The sequence below is a fragment of the Gavialis gangeticus genome, unplaced genomic scaffold, assembly GCF_001723915.1.
Source record: "Gavialis gangeticus isolate Ggan-Ray unplaced genomic scaffold, GavGan_comp1, whole genome shotgun sequence".
In the NCBI taxonomy this organism is placed as follows: domain Eukaryota; kingdom Metazoa; phylum Chordata; order Crocodylia; family Gavialidae; genus Gavialis; species Gavialis gangeticus.
The window spans coordinates 155,888,786-155,908,658 of NW_017728992.1; the positions used below are offsets into that span (position 1 = coordinate 155,888,786).

Genomic DNA, 19,873 nt, shown 5'->3' on the forward strand with positions numbered 1-19,873 from the left:
GGGATCACAAAGGATCATCATGTCCGACCCCTTGCCCCCCTAGCAGGAAAAAGAACTGAGGTCAGATGACCCCAGCTAGGTGACTGTCATGTCTCCTCTTGAAGACCTCCAAGTTAGGTGATCATACCACTGCTCTTGGAAGCCCATTCCAGATTCTGGGCACCCTTACTGTAAAACAGTTTTTCCTAATGTCTAACCTGAATCTACTCACCACTAGTTTGCACCCATTATTCATAGTTACTCCTGGGGGTGCTCTGGTAAATAGTGCACCTCATAGTTATTGCTGAAAGCGTAAAATAAATTCACTCAGAATAAGTCTTAAATAAAACTATTTTTGGTGTCAGATATATTTTAAGTATCACCATATACATAGCTTTATAATGAGTTTGATAAAACATGAAAGTAGGAATTTCTTTGGCCAGAAGGCATAATCTTTGGTCTTATCTATGTTGGGTATTTTTTTCAAGTCCTAGATTTATCCCAAGTTGGATAAATGTTTTGAGTTATGCTGTTCCAGCCTCTATGACTGAACTATGGGATCCTTCCTCTGCCAGGGTCAAATTCTTTTAAAATGTATTTTGTACAATACTTCATTGTACAGTGTTTTATAGTTTAAGTATCAAAATCCAAGTTGCTTTGAGCAAGCTGTTGTTTTGTTTTTTAAACTACCTCCTGTAAATCCCTGTGTATGTGTTCCTAAAATATTTTGTCAGATATATTCACAGTATAACTTGTAGACTTCCAGCATTTTTCCCTGGTTGTTAAAACAGTTCCCTAAGTTAATTCTTAAGAAAGATGAGTAAGTCTCTGGAGCTATCTGCTCTTATCTGACGCTAGATGGGCCCTACATTAGAAGTTTCTGAATGGAAAAACAAACTGTTAATATACCCGTGATTCTAAAATTACCAGAAATAATTGGGCTTTTAATGAATCATGAAGGGGTGACATTTAATTTCTTCAGGGTTTGGTTTGTAACGGGACATTTACAATTGATAAAAATATTTTATAGGTGTACATATAGATTTTTTACTTCTGAATTTCCACTTATTAGGGCCTATTCTTAACCTGATCTCTCTCTTTCATAGTGTACTAAAGAGACTATTAAACTTAAGTGAATCTGTAAAATTATTCTTGTAGTTATGGTAAGATGGATTGCTAAGGTCCTGGCCCTTGACAGATGTGCTATTTGGAGCTTTCTAAAATCCCTTACAGTATTCCAGACAGCAAACATACAGACATTCACAGCTGAATTACTTCAGAAATGGCTAAAGTGCCTCAGAAATGATCCTCAAAAATGAAGAACATCTTTCAAACACTTCCTGAAGCAGCTCTCTGCTCCAGTAGAGTGTAACATGGGGTTGCTTGGTCCTCCAGAATCCCACAGTGCTTTACTCTGTTCTCCCCCTGGGTTGCCAGAGGATTGAACAACCTTCTATTATGCCCCTTGGCTTGAGAACACCACTGCTGCAACAGTTTTTGAAGCACAATGGTAGGGGAGCATGGAGGCTGGCCATAAGGCTGTATGTCACTGGAGCACTTCAAGTGTATGTCTGTCCAGGACTGCTGAAAGTTTTGCCACAAGGGTAGAATCCAGTGCCTATGCACTGTCTTACTGACTGGGGCCAGAACTTGTTACTTTACCATCAGGATTTTGACTTGCCATCTTGAAATTATTTTCTAGAATGAACCAGATACAACAGGAAAAGGAACTAACAGAAAATATTTTGAAAGTGGTGAGTATTTTTCTTTTAATTTTTGTTTAGATTTTGGATATAGATGTGAGTAGACAGAAGGATTTAACCCTCTGATATGCATTATAATAATATATATGCAGTGTGCTAACTTCACTTTTTTTATTAAACATCACATGGTTAAAAGCATATTTGCTTTTGTCATTGTTTCCTTTTTTTGCTTTTATAATTTATATTGATATCTCTCTTCTTTGGGAAATGTAAGAAATTTGCATTGCATAATAGAAACACATTTTTGTTAGTGTATTTTTGGCATCACACAGATTAAGTAGACATCTGGGCAATAAACTATTTGAAGAGGGAAATTACATTTTTATATATATGACAAAAAACTTTACATTAATATGTTGAACTTCCTGTAATTGTTTTCATTATTTCCTTCAAGGGTGCAAAATTCATGTAAAACTTCTATAAACTTTCTTAGAATTTAGGAGAAAAACAAATGCTGTAATTTTAAAAATTCAAATGGAAAAAGTTTTCTAGATAAAATATTTATCTAGGTGATAATAGTCCAGTCACATTAATAACTTGTTAATGAACTGGAAATTAAAGTGGTAGGACTAAAACCAGGAAGTGAAACTAACATAAAAGAAATGGGTAAGTTTTTTTTTTTTTGTTTTTCCCCCCTGCAGTGCTTACTGAATGACACCTAAAAATTTAACAGCATCTGTGTGAAAAAATAAAGAACTACTCCTTTGTTCTGTGCACCAAAAAGTATCAGTGACGTAAATGAAAGTTTTGAATGCACAAGGAGTGCACCATCAGAATCTACCTATTATTCAGTTTGGTATCTTTTAAGGCCTAAAGTTTACTCGGGTGTTGCAGAATGTAGCTGATGGTGATGATTTGTGATTACATTTTAAGAAGATAATGCAAGTAAGGGATGTGTGCACTTTTAATAGGTAATTTTAAACCCAACAGGAAAGTTTAAAATAGAGAATTATTTGTGTGTGTATTTGATCTGTTGTAGTTGAAAGAGCAGGCTGCTGATTCCATCCTAGTGCTTGAAGCAGCACTTAAATTAAACAAAGATCTGTATGTCCACACTATAAGAACTCTGGATTTATTAGCCATGGAGCCTGGTATGGTGAATGGGGAAACCGAGAGTTCCACAGCTGGTTTGAAAATCAGTGCTGAAGAAATACAGTGCCAGGTATGTGGCATGTTTCAACCTATAACACTTCTACTATATTTTTTTCTTACAAAATGTCACATGAGTATCATTTTGCTGCACGTTATTCTTCTGTTGAGATTTCTTTTGTCCCTTGTTTAATCCATATACAATTATTACTTGGATTTCTTTTTAAATAAAACACATTAAAACTTTTTACTCTTTTTTACTACATGTACTGTTGCTTGTGGGTTCCTTCAGAAACTCTGATTGCTCTTCTAAGAAAAGAAAAGGGCATCATCCTTGATACCAATATAGGAAATTATCAGTCCTACTACTGTTGCTACCAGACTTGCTGGAAGTTTAACATTCTCTGCTGCAAGAACTTGTAGTCTAGTGCTAGAGAAAACAAATGGAGGATGCAGAATTTTCCTACTACATAAATCAAGCAACTGGGAATAATTTAAAATACCTTTGTATATAACAATAAATATTCTAATTTGTTAAATTGAAATGTATTTTATAAGAGTTCTAAATTGTTTATAATGCCTATTATCTTTTTTAAAAATTATTATTATTTCAGGTCTGTTATGATTTGGGTGCAATCTACTTTCAGCAGGGTTCTACAAATTCAACCATCTATGAAAATGCCAAGGAAAAATTTTTTAGAACCAAAGAATTGGTTTCAAAGGTAAGTTTGCTTATATGCTGTGATCAAATACTACATATCTAGAAACTAAAACTTCTTGAAAGCCAGCATACCAAATGTAATCTTTAGTTAGTTATTGTGGGCAGATGACCTCTAAAGCACAGCCATCGCAATATTTAAACTCTGTTTTCAGCAGTGCTTCTCATTTTCTTAAAGCTAAGCAAATGGTCTCCCAGGATATAACTTATGTATGTGAGCCATTCAGTATTCACTTGCTCAAAGACTGTAAAAATGAGCACTGTGTAAATACCTGCAGAGACTTTCCTCCTCATTCCCACTATAAATGCATACAATCATGTACATGACTAAAGAATCAGTGGCATGTTGTTTGCCTGCTGATAGATGATTTTGAGTGTCTACAATGTCGTATAGAATTACCTAAGCTTTTTGAGAGAGGTGAGAAACGGATTATGTGCTTAGTACAGAAGAAACACTATGATTAGGAGTCTGTACTGCTTTTGGCACCTGTGGTATCATGACTTTCTGCGTGGATTTCATTGTGCCGTGTAGACATACCCTGAGATTACTTTACTTTTCCAAATATTGGTCATTTTCTGGGTGAACAGAAGATTAAACATCTTTCCAATTCTAGTACTTTGTTCCCTGCTGCAGTAAGCTTCTGGCTTTTTTAAACACAAAAATCAAACAGTATTTTTCTTTAGAGGGTGCTTCTTCAAAATGAGGATGTGTAAGCCAAAAGAAAAGTCCAGATATTTTTTTCTATCAACTCTGACTTCTCTATAAAATAGAGTAGTTTTGCTTGTTGATTTACTCTTCTTTAGAAAATAACCTCTATCTTGCTGTGTGTGATTGCACATATTGAGTGAACCCTGAGTTTATGGGGGAAAATAGATGACCTGCAGAATGATCTGATTTAGCAATGAACAGTAATACAGTATAACCTCATAAATCCAGAATTATCAAAAATCTGCCCCCCCGCCCCGCTCCAGGACTAGCCACCGCTTCCCCCTGCCCTCCCAAATGTTGAAGAGGAAGCTTGCTGCTGCCGCCATTCACCACCCTGCACTGCTGTTCCATGTGCGGCCGCTGCTCCAGGACTGGTCATGTCTATCCCCCTCCCCTGCTCCATGACCAGCCACTGTACTGGTTTAAAAAATCCAGTATTTTCAAATTTCCAGTAAGTGTTTGGTCCTGAGCACGCTGGATTTATGAGGTTATACCAGGGGTTGTCAACTATGGGGGTGGTACTTTGAAAGATCCCAGGGAGTGCACATTGGTGAGTGGGAATGGAGTGCTGCCATCCCGCGCCACCGCCTCTCAGGAACTGGACTGGCCAAAGAAGCTCCGATCTGCTGGCCAGACATGGGGGAGAAGTTTGCATGTGATTTGCTGCTGCCACCTACCACCCCATACTGCCTCTCTGTGCCGTCACCCCTCACCCCCATTCTGCACCTGGCTCTTGCTACTCTTCTCCCCACCCTGCCACCCCCACTCCTTGAACAGCCACTGGGGGTACACTGCTCAAAAAAAGGTTGAAAACCCCTGGGTTATACTGTACTGTAACTGTATTGTCCAGTGGGAGCTGCTTGCTGAAGATCTTTTCTCAATTCAAAATAATTTCTTGTTGTAAGCTCCAGTGAAGGTTTTAAAATGTTTTGTTTTGTTTTGTTTTGTTTTGTTTTGTTTTGTTTTGTTTTACTGGCTTTTATTGGGATAAGTCCTGTGCTTTCCCAGTTCCCGTTATGTCTGTTAGTGGACAGAAAATATCCTCTTAGTCCCTGCAGCACCAAATATTCTGAGGATCGTTTGGTGTTTTGCATATTGCAGCTGAAAAGGTGACAGGGAATTCATAAGCAAATGTCCATCTTATCTGAACCCTTCTGTTTTGTTTGGAGTGTTGAATTAATTCTGGAAAAAGATTGTAACATATCTTGGGAACAGAGTTTCGGATCTTTTTTTTTCAGTATGTTGCTGTATAAGTTCTTTATACTCGCATCATTTAATCCTACGTTCTCCAGATGCCTGCCTGTCAAGCAAACGTGTCTCTTCAAAAAGAAATAGGAATGTTTTTTTGGTCATGTTAGGTGGGCCTAGTTAAAGTGACTCTGACATGTTTGGCACTCATAGGGACATATGAAACTATCACTGGAAGGACCTTCTGGGTCACTGAATCCAGTTCCTACTATGACATAACCTTTCATGTAATTTTTCTTTTTTTTTAAAGGAGAAACAAGTTGTTAAATACTTTTGAATGTGTTCAGCTACTATCTCTTGCCTATTTTATTCAGAAGTTGTATTTAATACAGACAGTGTATACATGAGATCGCCCTCTGGTAGTAACTTGGCTATGTAGCACATTCTATATTGTGTTACTGACCCAATATGTTAGTCTATATACATAAGAAAGATAAACAGAAAGAGAAAACGTGTGAGATTTGGCTTTGTTACTTTCATAGATAGTGGAGTTCTTGCAGTTTTCATTTTTAAAAAAATTTTAATGTATAAACATAGGGTACCATTAATTTAGGATGTGAATTATGTACGAGTACAGTGATACAAAATACCCATTCTGCTAGTGAATGTTTATCAGTTGTTAATTTAAATTTGGCCCAAATTTTAATATGGTAAGTTCAGTATTTCTTTGGGTCTTTTATTTTTTTAAGTTTCCATATTTACAATGGGGAGGCCAACCTTTTTGGCAGACATGCCACAAGTTGGCCCCACACCCTCCCTAAGTGCCACTCTAAATTCCCTTTCCCTGCCTGATCTGCTGCTCTGCTTCCTACTCCCCACCTGATCTGCTGCTGTGCTGCCTGTCCTCTCGCTGATCTATGTGCCCATGCCGTTTGTGGCACCGCTGCTGAAGGTTGGCCGTCCTCCTTTCAAAAACTCTTCTCTGCAAACATGAATGCAAATATGAAATAAAGTGAAACCTACCTTCTGTTGTCTAAGCTTGGAGTAAAGTTTAAATGGATACAAATTTAACTGAATCTTTGGAAGTCTTTCCTTTTCAGTGGTTATCAGTAGAAATGTGTGGGGCTCAACACTACTCAGGATTAAGTCCATAATTCATTAAGACAAAGTAGCTAAAACATGATGCACTTTTGTTTTACAGATTGCTTCTTCATCACTTCATTGCACCATAGATGAGAAGAGGTTAGCTGGGTACTGTCAAGCTTGTGGAGTTCTTACCTCATCTTCTGATAATGCATCACAGCAGTCAACTCCTTACAGTCAAATCCATAGCTGTATGAAATCTGGCAACTATCAGGTAGAATATTAGAAAATCACCTTAGAGTTTTATGAATGCACATTCAGTAAGTTGAAATGGTGAATTCAGCTGTGGAGCTTTTCTGAGAACAAGTTGACTACTATGTGTAACCCTATTTTTTTTATTGATGTAAATTTATATTAACGTGTATTGGCTTTGAATAATCCAAAAAAGCCCCAGCCAGTTGATGCCTAAGATTTGTATCAAAGAAACAGTACACAAGACTACTTATAATGGGGTGGTTTGCAAAAAAGATACATAGGTTTTCTTCCAGATCCTGTGCTTCACTTGGATGCGGAAAGAGGAACTTCAGTTTTGTGTGCTTTCATTTCTTGAGCTGTACAACATGTATGACTTCTTCCTTATTAGTTAGTTAAAGCACAACTCTTTCGTAGTCTTTCCGAAGTCTCACATGGGCACGAATTATTTGTACAAATATTTGACTATGTAGTATGATCAATTCCATTAGGTAGACATTAGGTATGCAAAAATATGCATCTGCTTATTTTTGAGAGAGTACTCTAATTGTGTGTTATATTCCAGGAGCTAGTGAAGATCTTCCTTGAAGATAACTTAACTCTCAGTTTACCTATTCAGTTCAGACACTCAGTGCTGAGAGAACTCTTCCAAAAAGCTCAACAAGGGTAAGACATTCTCACTTGAATGAAATATCATTGCTTTTTAGTTTCAGTGTATTAGTTATGTCTGAAATCATTTGACATAATTAGTTGGGAGAAAGGTCATGATTGATTTTCTTTTAAACTGAAAATCTGTTGCAAAATCAACTCTGTGTACATATATCACTATGATCATACAGGACAGAATTCCTCATCCCTGCTACATTTTCATACGTGAGAACATCAGTGGAAAGGCAGAAAGGAATAGCTGTTGTAACAGCAGAATTGTCACACCTATTTTCTTCCCCCTGCATTAATTGTAACTAGTCTGTAAAGGCCTTGTAAAAACTTTCCTCAAACCTGCAGCCAGGGTTGAAGCTAACTAGGCAAACCATTTAAAAACAGTGGTACTAGAGGAGATGTGGCACTTTTCAGGAATTTTGACAGCAGTCTTAATCTGACTGGGGTCCAGATTACTACTCGGAATACAAATATATAAAGCCAATGCTATGTAGATACTTTTTGAGTGGAGTTGGAGAGTGCTATGCTTAAAATATCAGATATCACGTGGAACCCTACCTTCATGTCTCAAAGTTCTGTAATCTTTCCCTTTTTCGTTTATTCAGGAATGATGCTCTGGATGAAATTTGTTTCAAAGTCTGTGCATGCAACACTGTTTGTGATGTAATGCAGGGTCGAATGATTGACATTCAGTTCAACCAGCTGTTTCTTAAACCCAACAAAGAAAAAATAGATTTTCTTCTTGAGGTAAGAAATGATTGTCTTCAGCCTGCAAATAACTGGTAACCAAAAAGTCTACTTGTGCGTTTATTATTTTTGCAAAAAACACCCTAAGATTTCTAAATTTAGAAAAAACTATTCTTTCCTCTATTTTTGAGCTTTCTTTGTACATTTTGAGAGCACTTTTTGTGTAGACAGTTTCACTTCTATCACATACACAAGGGCAATTTAAAGTGCATTTCTTGAGACATAACATTGGAGCTGCTGATATTTCCAATAGGTGGCGGCATGTGTGTTTTTTCCTTCAGTTAATTTGTGGGGTATTTTTCTTCTTTTAAATTTTACAGAAGTATCCTGGATAATAGGCCCAGAAAGAACAGTTGTAGGAAGAGGGTATCCCATCCTCCAAAGCCTCTTCAGCAGGCTATGGGGAGAGAAGGAACAGACAGGGAGAACAATTCAGATTTCTCCCACTGGTCTTTTAATAGGGTGAAAACGGAAGTAGAGAGATGGCTGAGACTGGGTTTCTTTCCGTACTGTTCTGTAGGACTCAAACAGGAACAGCCAGGATATCTTTCCTCTGACAAACTTTTGTAATAAGCCATGTAAAATATCCCCCAGATCCAGCTTGCCATCTGCTAAACTGGATGAAGAGAACAACAAGGACTTGACTCTGTAGGGATGGAGAAAATTGTAGGAGTTGAGGGATCTGTCGGCTTCCTAGTAAGGCCAGTTGAAAGCTGAAGAGAAATATAGCTGGAGATCACTCTCAACCTCTCCTTTTATCCTTACTGAGGAGCTGACCTTTCATCTCCTGAGCCAGCAGAGATTAGTGAGGGTGCAAGGTGAAATAATCTCTTTCCTTTTTATATGCAGGATTAAATACTAGCTCTCATCTTCTGTGATTTTTTTTTCTCCTGTATTTACTGTATTTGGAGGGTGGCTATACTAGCTGGTTTTCTTCCCCCAGATGAGTGGCATTTGTATATAGTGATCATTACTGCTGTGAACAAAACTTGTGGAAAATGTACAAAATGTGTAACCAGTTGAAAAAGGCATTCCTATTGAAGCTTAATGATTTAATTCTTATTCTTCCTAGGTGTGTTCAAGGTCAATACATTTAGAACATGCTTCAGAATCTTCACAAAGAAAAATGGCAGCTTTTCTCAGGTAAGTACCTGGCATTAAACTACTTGGCCTTTACAACACCTAGCTTGTAAAACAGAATGTTTAACTCTTCATGAATTAGCCAAGAGACTAGATTTTTTTTTTTTTTCATCCATCTCTTGCATACCTCTCAAAATCATTTTCCCCTACTCTCCTCCTCCTTCCCATCCTTATTTTCTCACTACTTTTTTCAAAGTTCTGAGTCCCATCCTTTGTGGCCAAATAAACTTGGATGTGGCCCATTCCAGAAATCATGAATGTAGTTTTGCAACACCTACCAGAGTTATTACAGGAAAATGCCTAACACTGCTCCCTTGAAGGCTGCATAGGTTTCTTAGCCTGTTAAGACATTGCTGCAGCCAAAACAGAAGATGAATCAAATTCTCTGTCAACTTATTGCACAACTGCTGGGTCCGCCCAAGAGCTATGCATGTTAAATCCTATTAAAAAAATCAGAAACGCTCCACACATCTCCATCAAATATTAGCTCCCAAAGGAAACTGAGTTCTTGACCCAGAAGAACAGCAGTTAGCAGGCACAGTACATTTCAAGGCAGGAATTCTTTGGTTGTGGTGGAATTAACCAAGCTAATTTAAGTAGAAACTGGAGTTAATACATCTACTGTTAACACATTTGTGCTAGCTGAAGAATTGGGTGACGTACATTCTGTTTCTGTCTGCACTACAAACCCTCCAAGAGAGATGTTGGATAAGTATGTTGTGGTGTTACTGCCTTGATTCCGTATCAACTACAAATCTCAAGATGATGTTCAGGAGATGGATAGACTTATTAACATCTCTGCAGTGATTGAATGGGTCCGTGGAAAGCCCTGTAAATAAATGACCAATTAGTACATTTCCACAAAATTGAATCTCTTTCAAATCTTTACCTGCAGGTAAAGCAAATATAGAAGGTTACTAAAAATGTCATATGCAGGCAGTAAAAATAAGAACTTTATACTAGTTGTCCTGCTAATGGATATCTTTTTAAACTTGCTCAGGAATTTGTGTTTGGGTTTGGAGGATCTTCAGCTTGTCTTTATGATTTCTTCTCATGAGCTCTTCATAACGCTCCTGAAAGATGATGAACGGAAGCTGCTCATTGACCAGATGAGGAAAAGGTCCCCTCGAATCAATCTGTGCACCAAACCTGTGACTTCATTTTATGATATCCCAGGTCAGTTTCATAGAGTTCTAATAAAGGAGCACACAGTTGGAAGGGACCTCTTTGATCATAGAGTGCCTTCTTCTCTATCACAGGCACTGTCGTGTAGTTCCCTTTGTTAACTTGTTAAGCTCCATCTTAAAAACAGTTAGGTTTTTTTGTTTCTACTACTTTGGTTGGAATGCTGTTCCAGAGCCACTTCTCTAATGATTAGGACCTTCTGATCTCCTGCATAAATTTACTTCTGGCTGACTTGTTTTTGTAGCACTTTTGTGGTAGGTGGGTAGTCTGTGAACTTAAATGTTTCTTCTCTTTCCCTGGTATTTGTTGTTGATAACTATGTTAAAGGAGTAATTGGATCATACTGCTGTCAGTTGCTGTTTTGCTAAACATACCAAGCTCTTCTGGTCCCTTGTGTGATAGGTTTGCCATTTCCCTCATCAGTCTCACCACTGTCTGGTGTTTTGGCACTGATACTTTTCTATCTTTTCTGAAAGTACCTCTCCTGGTATGTAATAGGATCATAGCAGCTTTTTAACAGCTACTGTGGCCAGGTAGTGTAGCAAGAGTCACCTTCTCCTTAGGTGTTCTCAACTGATGAGCTCCTAGTGAATAAAGTTTTATTGTTGTTTCTATGTGCATGGCATTCTTCAGTTTCATTCCAGGGTAATACACACAGAGCCTTTGGCTTGGGAGGGAAAAATGGGAAGCCCTGGCTTATGGGACATTGTAAGGAGCCATTCAATTTGAAGGGTGATAGGGAAGTGACATGGAAAGGTGAAGACGGGAAATAGAGAAAAATAAGGAGCCCCTGGCGTGAAATAGGTGCTTGGTTCACAGGAGAAGCAAAACATGGGATCCCCGAGTGGATTGTGTTCTTAAATTTTGTCTGTGTGCCAAAGGACTTGTATAACAGGTAAATAAAACTGCAGACCTCCCCATCTTTCATGCTAGCATCAGCAAGTGTCAGTATTGGCCAGCTGGAACATCAGCTTATATTATCAGTGGATCCTTGGAGGATTCGTCAGATTTTAATTGAGTTACATGGCATGACTTCGGAACGCCAGTTCTGGACAGTTTCTTGCAAGGTAATGTACTTCATAACAGCTGAGAGGACACAGTAAGCTCCTTTTATGGGGTAATGTGATTAGTAATTGGAGGAGGGGGGACTAGCTGGCATAATTACTGAGTTCTCATTGTTGCTCTGCCACAAACGTGCAGTTTGATCTTGTGTAACTTGTTTGACTTCCATGTCCATCTTCCCTGTCTTCATGATGATGTTGATAAGGCATATATCTAAGAACTCATTGTTAAAAAATTCTCTAAGTTCAGAGAATTATTGCATTTCCCCCCCCACCATTATGCTTGTTACTTGCCTCACTGAATTAGAATTTTTTTTCAGCATGTAACTGGCTGTAAGATGCAGTCTTTAGTGCTGGGAAAACCAGGTTTTCTGTTGTTGCTTTAAGCATGATGCCTAAAGAAATACCAATTTGTATGCTCTTGCTTAAATTCCTGAAATTTACTAATAGTCATTAGTAAAAGAATGGGGGCCATCTACTGGAATTAGCAGCATGTAGTTAGCTTGTGGAACTTGTTGCCACAGATGGATGCAGAGGCAGATAGTATAACCTTATTCAAAAAAGGGGTTAGAGCAGTGGTTCTCAACCTTTTTATACTTGAGGCACCTCTCATTGGACTTGAAGCACAGACATGGTCTCCTCCATAACTTGTGAAATGAGCAGACCCATTTTCAAAAACTAATTTATAGATTACAGTGCTTACTTCCTTGCGGAGGGGCCTGGCAATAGAAATGGGGGCTTATCCAGGCAGGGACAAGCATGAGCCTGCAGTTATCTGCTTAGTTTATCTGTTTATCTTGTGACACCTCACTTACATTCTTGCATCTCACAGCACCCTTCAAAAGATCTGGCAATACCCCAGGGTGCCCTGGCACCCTCGCTGAGAATCGCTGGGTTAAACAGCTTTATGGAGGACGGGTCAATCGAGAGCTATTAAATAGAACAGTCAAGGGTGTATCCTCTGATTATCCCTAAACCAGTTATGATTGATGCCAAGGAGGGTATGACAGGGAATGGATTACATTAGATATGCCGTGTACATATACTCTCCCTCCTAAAGCATCTACTATTTGCCACCGTGGGAGCCAGGGTACTTGGGTAGATGGACCATTGGTCTAAGCCAGTATGGCATTTTTATATTATATAAAGAGTTATCCTAAACTGTCAAGCTAACCTGAAGAGTTAAGGGCATTTTTCTTTTGAGCTCTTAAATATTCTGTTGAAGCTTCATGTAGGGAATGTAGGGATTCCTTATATATTTTCTTGTGGTAACTACTACTAATGTATCTACTTGCAGGGGATTTCCAATACAAATTTATCTGTATAATGAGATTTTTCTGGATGCAAAGACTAATTTATTTTTTTTTTTTTAAATCCCAAATGTGTATGTTGAGCTGGAACTTGGATGTGGCTTTCAGTAAGAATGTCACTAACATTTATAAGTGACTTGATTAGTTCCAAAAAGTCTTCCTGTTTTGAGTTACGTTTAACACATTTCTCTCTTAGTGGGAAGTACCAAATGTTTATGGCAACGTTATCTTAGGAATTAAGGACAATTTGACCAGAGATTTGGTCTACATCCTGATGGCAAAAGGGTTACACTGCAGTGCAATTAAGGTGAGCAAATCATATAGGCATTAATAAGTGCATGTTTTGATGGTTAAGGATAAAAATCATTGTCCCATAAGAACATCCCATTTTCCAGTAAGAGCTGGTTGCAGTATACTTGTTAAGCTGTTCTTTACTTGAATATTTTACTGTACAGCAATGTATTTTTATCTAGTAAACACTGAAAAAGGTGCTGTGCTTTTGTAACCGACAAAAGGAAACAGAATGCTATTTTAAAGGGATATAGCTATACCATTGTAGTAGGTTTCGGTGTAATTAGAGGGCTTTGTCGTACAGGACACTTAGTACATGTTAAATCTGTGCAGTATTAAAGTTAGAATGTGTTCTGACGAGTCACATGGTAATGTTTATTGCCATCTCTAACATGCACTGCTCATTGATTGTTGGTCCAAGCCCTGGGACCCTCTGGGGCTGTGGGCACCCAGCTTTCAACTTGATCCTGGAGGAACCTGACAAGTGAAAGAACCAGGATCCTTCCTCATGACCCTTGTGGCTGTCCTTGTCCCACCTGGACTAGAGGCTTAGCACAGCAGAGGGATTCCTAGTTGATGTCACATGTGAGTGAGGACCAGAAATTGCTCATATTATCTCCATGAAGCAGCCCAACAACAGTTGAGCTCATATTACTTAATACAGTCTGGAGATGCGCCTCATGGGAAAAGTCATAACTTTGCTACAATACAAGTACACTTAGCACACATTCTACTGCTTGAACATACAGCTACTCTTGTGTTAAGTGCATTTAACAAGCTAAGAATAACATGAAACATGGTCCTGAGCAAGCCATTTAGTACTACTTTGTCTTCCTACCTCAATAATAAAATAGAAGCAATACTCAACTTACTGGAAAGTTGTGAGGAAGAGTAAATTCATTTATGTGGAGTCTTGCTTTAGACTTACCAAAATATATTAATGATTAATGCAGTAATGTACCTAAGTCTGTTTTATGCCACAGTGCTACAGCTAGCCAAGCCTTTGGCTGTCTGTTTTACCAAATGTGTATTAGATGAAAAAACTGTTCATTGCCCTAAAGCCCCTGGCTAATGAACCACAGGATTAGAGAGCCCTAGAATGTGCATTGAGTTTGTTTGTTTTTTTGGTACATCTTTCTGTGTAAACTTTTTTTGCTTGAACAACTCTAGAATTCTGGTAATTTACACTGTATCACATCGATCTGAAGCTTGTTGACAATATGCAAAGGTTATGTTAAGCAATGCCAAGGGCCCGCAACTGGCATTACACGAGTGCCAAAGCTTGAATCACTAAGCAATATTTCAGCGCTCTTTTTATTTTTTCATGTAAACTTCACATACATTTCTTCACATAAATATGACTAAGTAGAAGTAATGATGTGTTTCTCGGTTGCTATGTTTTTATTACAGGATTTTGTCCATGCAAAGCAGCTTTTTGCTGCTTGCCTGGAGCTCGTGACAGAGTTTTCTCCAAAGCTGCGTCAGGTCATGCTGAATGAAATGCTGCTCTTGGACATTTACACTCATGAAGCAGGAGCAGGAGTTTCTGGAGAACGTCCTCCCTCTGATCTGATAAGCAGAGTCCGAGGATATTTGGAAATGAGAGTACCTGGTAAGAATATTGTTGATCAGTCTCTCAGGAGGGGACTGGGGTGCAGGCACACAGTAGACAGCCCAAAGGTTGCAAGTTTGAGGCAATAGCAGAAGCATTCACGGCACAGACTGTGGGGTACAGGATGGAGCTGCAGCTTGTGCAGGGAGGGGGAGAGGCATTGCCTGCCATTTGTTGCCTTCACTCCAGGAGGGCATGGGGGTGCCCCCAGATCTGCGCACAGGGTGCAGGCGAGCTGTAGGTACGGGCTGGGGCCAAACTGGGTTCTTCCCAGTGGGGGCTGAGCTGAGCTGTGCTTGGGACAGGGTGGGTAGCAGTACAAGGAGGGGGAGCTAATACAAATTTTACGGTAGCTGCAGCTTTATCTTGGCTAAGTTTGATAGTGTGTGAGAGTTGAGGGAGAAACTGCCTCTCCAGAAGGCAGGATGAATCAAAAGACCAAGTCTGAAAAAGGTACTGTTGTTCTGTACTGTTAGCAAGAACCACTTTGGCAAATGACTGCTGAAAATGGTTGGCTATCATCTGATTCCTGTGAGCCTGACTTTTAAGTACTGATTATCCAAACCTACAATTGAAGTTGCTGGTGCTCATGTTTGCTACTATAAAATATATGCATCTAAAGTGGCAGATAGATTTTGAGTAGTTTTATCCACAGAATTCCTGGTGTTAATGGTAATTAATTCCATGTTTTCCCAGCCACTTGTCATTTGATGCTGAGGGTTTGAGGGAGGGCAGCAGGGAGAAAGGGGGCAGTTAGTGGGGGGATGGAATCAATTCGGTGTTATAAGTCAGTGGGTTAACTTTTAAAACTATGTATCTTCTAGATATTCCCCTTCGCCAGGTCATAGCAGAAGAATGTGTTGCCTTCTTGTTAAACTGGAGAGAGAATGAATACTTAACAATGCAAGTTCCTTTACCTCTGGTCCAGACTAATCCTTATGTGAAGGTAATGGATATTCAGTCTTAAAGGGGAAAGGTGCCAAAATCTGACTCTTTTTTTTTTTTAAGGACCCTGTTTTTGCAGAGGCATGTGTCATTACCTCTTGTTTCTCTCCTGTTTAGTTCTAACTTTATTTATGAATAAAGGAGACCTTCCAATAAACCAAATGTGTTGACATATAGTACATGTTAAATGTATGGTACAGTTTGGTTGAGGTTCAGTAAGATTAGCCCCAAAGCTGTAAGAACAGCTGAGACAAGAGACACAGCTTATAACCACCTTACCTGGTAACTTGCTAGCAAGCTGGTTTCACGGTTATCTAACATATGTGAGACATTAACGATCAGTTGGTTCCCTGTAGTTACAGTTGAAGCACAAATTATTTAAGTGGTACATGCAGGGAGCATGAAGAGTTAAGAATCAGGCCTTAATTCTGTAATGTGTTTAGAGCATTTAGTTTACCTAGTGTAGGTCTCAATTTTTTACAGTTTTTTTTAATCGTTTGACAAAGTTAAATACTGCCGTGCAGTTCAAATGTATTCCATTTGAAGTTTCAAGTTTTAAGACTATTTGGGTTTTGCAGCAATGTTACATGTACTTAAAGTTAGGTTATTAAATTGGAGCAAGATGCTCACATTGTATTCTGTGCTGAAAATTTTTGCTCTGGTCCATTCTGTCCACTTTGCAGTTACTCTTCAGATTTTTAACCTTGGTTTTTAACTTCAGATTGTGCCTTCCAATTGTTCCATATAGCAGGGATAGTGAAATGCAGCCTGTAGTATTGCAGTGTGACATGGAAGTGTGTTTGTATCAAAAATGAAGTGTTGTTTACTGGGAACTTCAGTTTTCCTAGAATGCACTACATTATTAAAAATAAAGGTGTTAACAGTCTGATTTTACTCATGTTTGGTATAGCCTGCAGTAACTTTGCAACTTTGCCAGTTGCAAAGTTTAGTTCCCCCTTTGCTTATGAAGTACAAAGTAAGGCCTAATTAGGTCTTTAACACAAATATCAAAAGTCACTATTACTCCTTGTTAAAATGCAGAGGAGATCTAACCCCAGTACTTTTTTTGTTTCATCTTGCATAGTTAGGACAGCTCTTGGCTGCTACATGCAAAGAACTTCCAGGGCCCAAGGAAAGTAGACGGACAGCTAAAGACCTTTGGGAAGTGGTTGTGCAGATCTGCAGTGTATCTAACCAGCACAAGCGAGGCAATGATGGTAGAGTAAGCTTAATCAAGCACAGAGAATCTACATTGGGCATTATGTACAGGTAAGTGTCCATGGATTGTTCATCTGGTTAATACCACCAGGACATTACAACTAATCCAGTTGCTGAATGCAGGCAATTCCTGACTGGAAGACAGTACCAAATATGGAATTGAAAGGCTGATTTTAAAAAAAAATCATCTTTGCATCTCTCAGCTGCCCTTGGCAACTTCTAGGTATTGGCATTAATATGGCTTTATTGATTGTTGAATCAAGACTATTCTCAGAAAATAGACTTCAGTGGAGCCGTGAATCACCTTGTCAGTAAAAAAAATTTTTTGTTGGCTCCAGTAGGTTTCACCATTAGTCAACAGACATCTTCGAATCCAGGGGTTGGCAACCCCCAGCAAGTGTGCGAGAGTGTGACACGTGAAGGCGTTTTGCTTGGTGCACGTGCCTTGGGGCAGGCCAGATCTGTGCTGCCACAACAAGGATCAGACTCTTTGCAGCTGCCCTGCCATCCACCCAGAGGCCTACATACTCACTGCCAGCAGCAAGCCTGGCCAGGGCTCCACAGACCTTGGGGCAGGGGCTTGCTGTTTCCTGGCTGCCTGCCACAGCCAGCCTGGGCTCTGGGCAGTCCTCTGCCACCTGCCATGGAGCCCAGGCTGCTTGCAGCAGGCAGTGTGGAGGCTGCAAGCTGCTGCACCCAGCCAGGCTTGTTACTGGTGGCGGGTGCATGTGTGTCTCTGGGTGGATGGTGGGGAAAGGGCCACAGCTGTGCTGCTGCTGCTGTAACAAAGATCAGGCCCCTTTCAGCTACCCCGCCATCTGCGCCAGCATTTTATAAGTCGAGGTTGGGGTATTTTTGGTACTCTGGCCCAAAACTGTTGCTAACCCCTGTTCTAATCTAGTTAATGCAGAGGTATCGTCACTTTTTCCCAACTTGAGAGGCTTTTGCAGCTAGTATGGAGTTCAAGGTTGCTTCGAGCCTTCTGCTACTCATTGGGGCCTCTAACTTAGGTCAGCCCCTCCATGTTAGAGCTTTGGAATGGTGGCACTTTAAGAACTCCAGGAACTGTTCTTTGGTAACTCTTACACTAATTTAATTTATATCTAAAAAGCAGGTTGCTTTGCCTTTTTGTGCAGTTTTGGAATACATAGGCTTGCCCTTTCTTTTAAGTAGCTTTGGTGACATAATTTCTTGAAGCCAGAGGGACAAGGCCTAGTTATATTCTGAGACACTGAACCTGATATGATTATTCTTCTAATTAAGACAGTTAGGGTGGTAGCTCTGCTTTTCATGAAGATTACATGACAAGCTTTACTGGTTGAGAATTTTTTTTTCCAGTAGTATAAGGGACTCCATGTACTGGATAAGGGGCTACAGAGTACCTTTGTCTATGCAAGGCACCTTCTTCTCACCCTCTGTACAAATAAATATGAGAAAAATAACTAAATGAAAAGTATAACTAAAAACAAAAAAGACATTTTGTGAAACTTTTAAAATGGAACAGCCCAATAGTTGCATTGGAATAGAACATGTATCCTAATATGCAGAGCTGTAACTGAAAATGTTCCCACCTGTAGAGTCAATCAGGCTAATTGCCTGTGTTCTTTCTAATGGATGATATTATTCTGATTCCTTATGTATGTGTTTGTATCTTTCTTTAGGAGTGAATTACTCTCTTTTATCAAAAAGCTACGGGTAAGTTAAATCATGAGCTTCAAAGTCTGTTTCTGTTTTGGTATTATATTTCACTGGACTTCATTTCCCATGAAACTGTGGAAATGTAGATGCTTTGTATGGCATATGATTTAATTAGAGATTTACCTTACTAGCCAGTACAAGTTGTGCTGAATTACTTGATTGAAACTCCACCAGCTTCTAATGTTAGGGATTTTGGATGGTGACACACAATGTGTTTACCTTGGGGCTTTTACTCCACAATTAAGTTTATACTGGTGTTCACAGCAGGCCCATGACCAGCTCTCTAGAGGAAGCTGCCTGGTCATCACTGTCACTATGCCCTGCCAGTAGGAGCAGGGTAATAAAGAGCTTATTTTGTCCTGTGTAAATGGCTATCCTGGGAATGCATTGATTAGAGCTGCAAGCACATACCTGATATACACCAGTGCACTGATACTCTTTCCTATGGGTAACTTTACCCTGGAGCAGGGTGACTTACTCTGCTGCAAGGTTGTATGTCATGTGTCTGCTCCACTTTTGCCCACAGTAAAATCAAATTAGTCAAGATGTGTCACATGTCTTTAAAGTTTTGGTCACAGTGGGTTTTTGATAAGCTTGTACCCTAGGTACTGCATGAATCTTCTATTCGTACAAATACAGTTGAGTGAACTTGCTTTTTTCTTCCTTTCAAACCAACTTCCTCCCCTTTACCTTGAAGGCCTCTATGTGCTGTGTTGTGCAACACAATCTAAGCAGTTTTTGGGGTGAGAAGGTAGCTGCTGTTTGGATTACAGTGAAAACATGCACACATCAGAAAGAAATGTGTTTTATTAATTGAGAACCACAGTTTAGAGACAAAGCAGCCAGAGGAGAGGCAAATATACATGATGGCCTAAAATAAAGTTTGTTTACTGAACTACTCAGGATAACATTCCCTTACTTAATGTCTTTCCACACAACTGTTGTGAACAATTTTCTGTGTTGCAAGAGTCCTAACAAAATTATATAAAAGCCCTATGAATGTAGGGATTTTGGCAGTTCCAGAGGTTGAGGAGAAAATGGACTGTTGTGTATTCTTGTAAGTTTGTTTGTTTCTTTTTTTTTCTTTTTCCCCCTCTTGGTCTCTCATAGGAACCGTTGGTTTTGACTACGATATTGTCCCTGTTTGTCAAGCTTCATAATGTTCGGGTGAGTACAATATCATTACCGTCATTGTCATCCTTCCTTTTTTTTTTTTTTTTTTTTT

General features: G+C 39.2%; 1 protein-coding gene across 1 annotated transcript in view; it reads left to right on the forward strand.

Annotated features, from left to right (window-relative positions):
- The window catches only part of INTS8 (integrator complex subunit 8), a 46,884-nt gene that overhangs the window by 6,535 nt on the left and 20,476 nt on the right, over nt 1-19,873 (forward strand). The window contains exons 5-19 of the mRNA XM_019527949.1: nt 1,682-1,733; nt 2,722-2,904; nt 3,446-3,553; nt 6,648-6,803; nt 7,347-7,447; nt 8,047-8,188; nt 9,261-9,331; nt 10,329-10,504; nt 11,447-11,580; nt 13,081-13,191; nt 14,586-14,787; nt 15,612-15,733; nt 16,817-17,001; nt 18,612-18,645; nt 19,759-19,815. Of these exons, the coding sequence (XP_019383494.1) occupies nt 1,682-1,733; nt 2,722-2,904; nt 3,446-3,553; nt 6,648-6,803; nt 7,347-7,447; nt 8,047-8,188; nt 9,261-9,331; nt 10,329-10,504; nt 11,447-11,580; nt 13,081-13,191; nt 14,586-14,787; nt 15,612-15,733; nt 16,817-17,001; nt 18,612-18,645; nt 19,759-19,815 (1,834 nt within the window). The remainder of the gene's footprint in view (nt 1-1,681; nt 1,734-2,721; nt 2,905-3,445; nt 3,554-6,647; nt 6,804-7,346; nt 7,448-8,046; nt 8,189-9,260; nt 9,332-10,328; nt 10,505-11,446; nt 11,581-13,080; nt 13,192-14,585; nt 14,788-15,611; nt 15,734-16,816; nt 17,002-18,611; nt 18,646-19,758; nt 19,816-19,873) is intronic.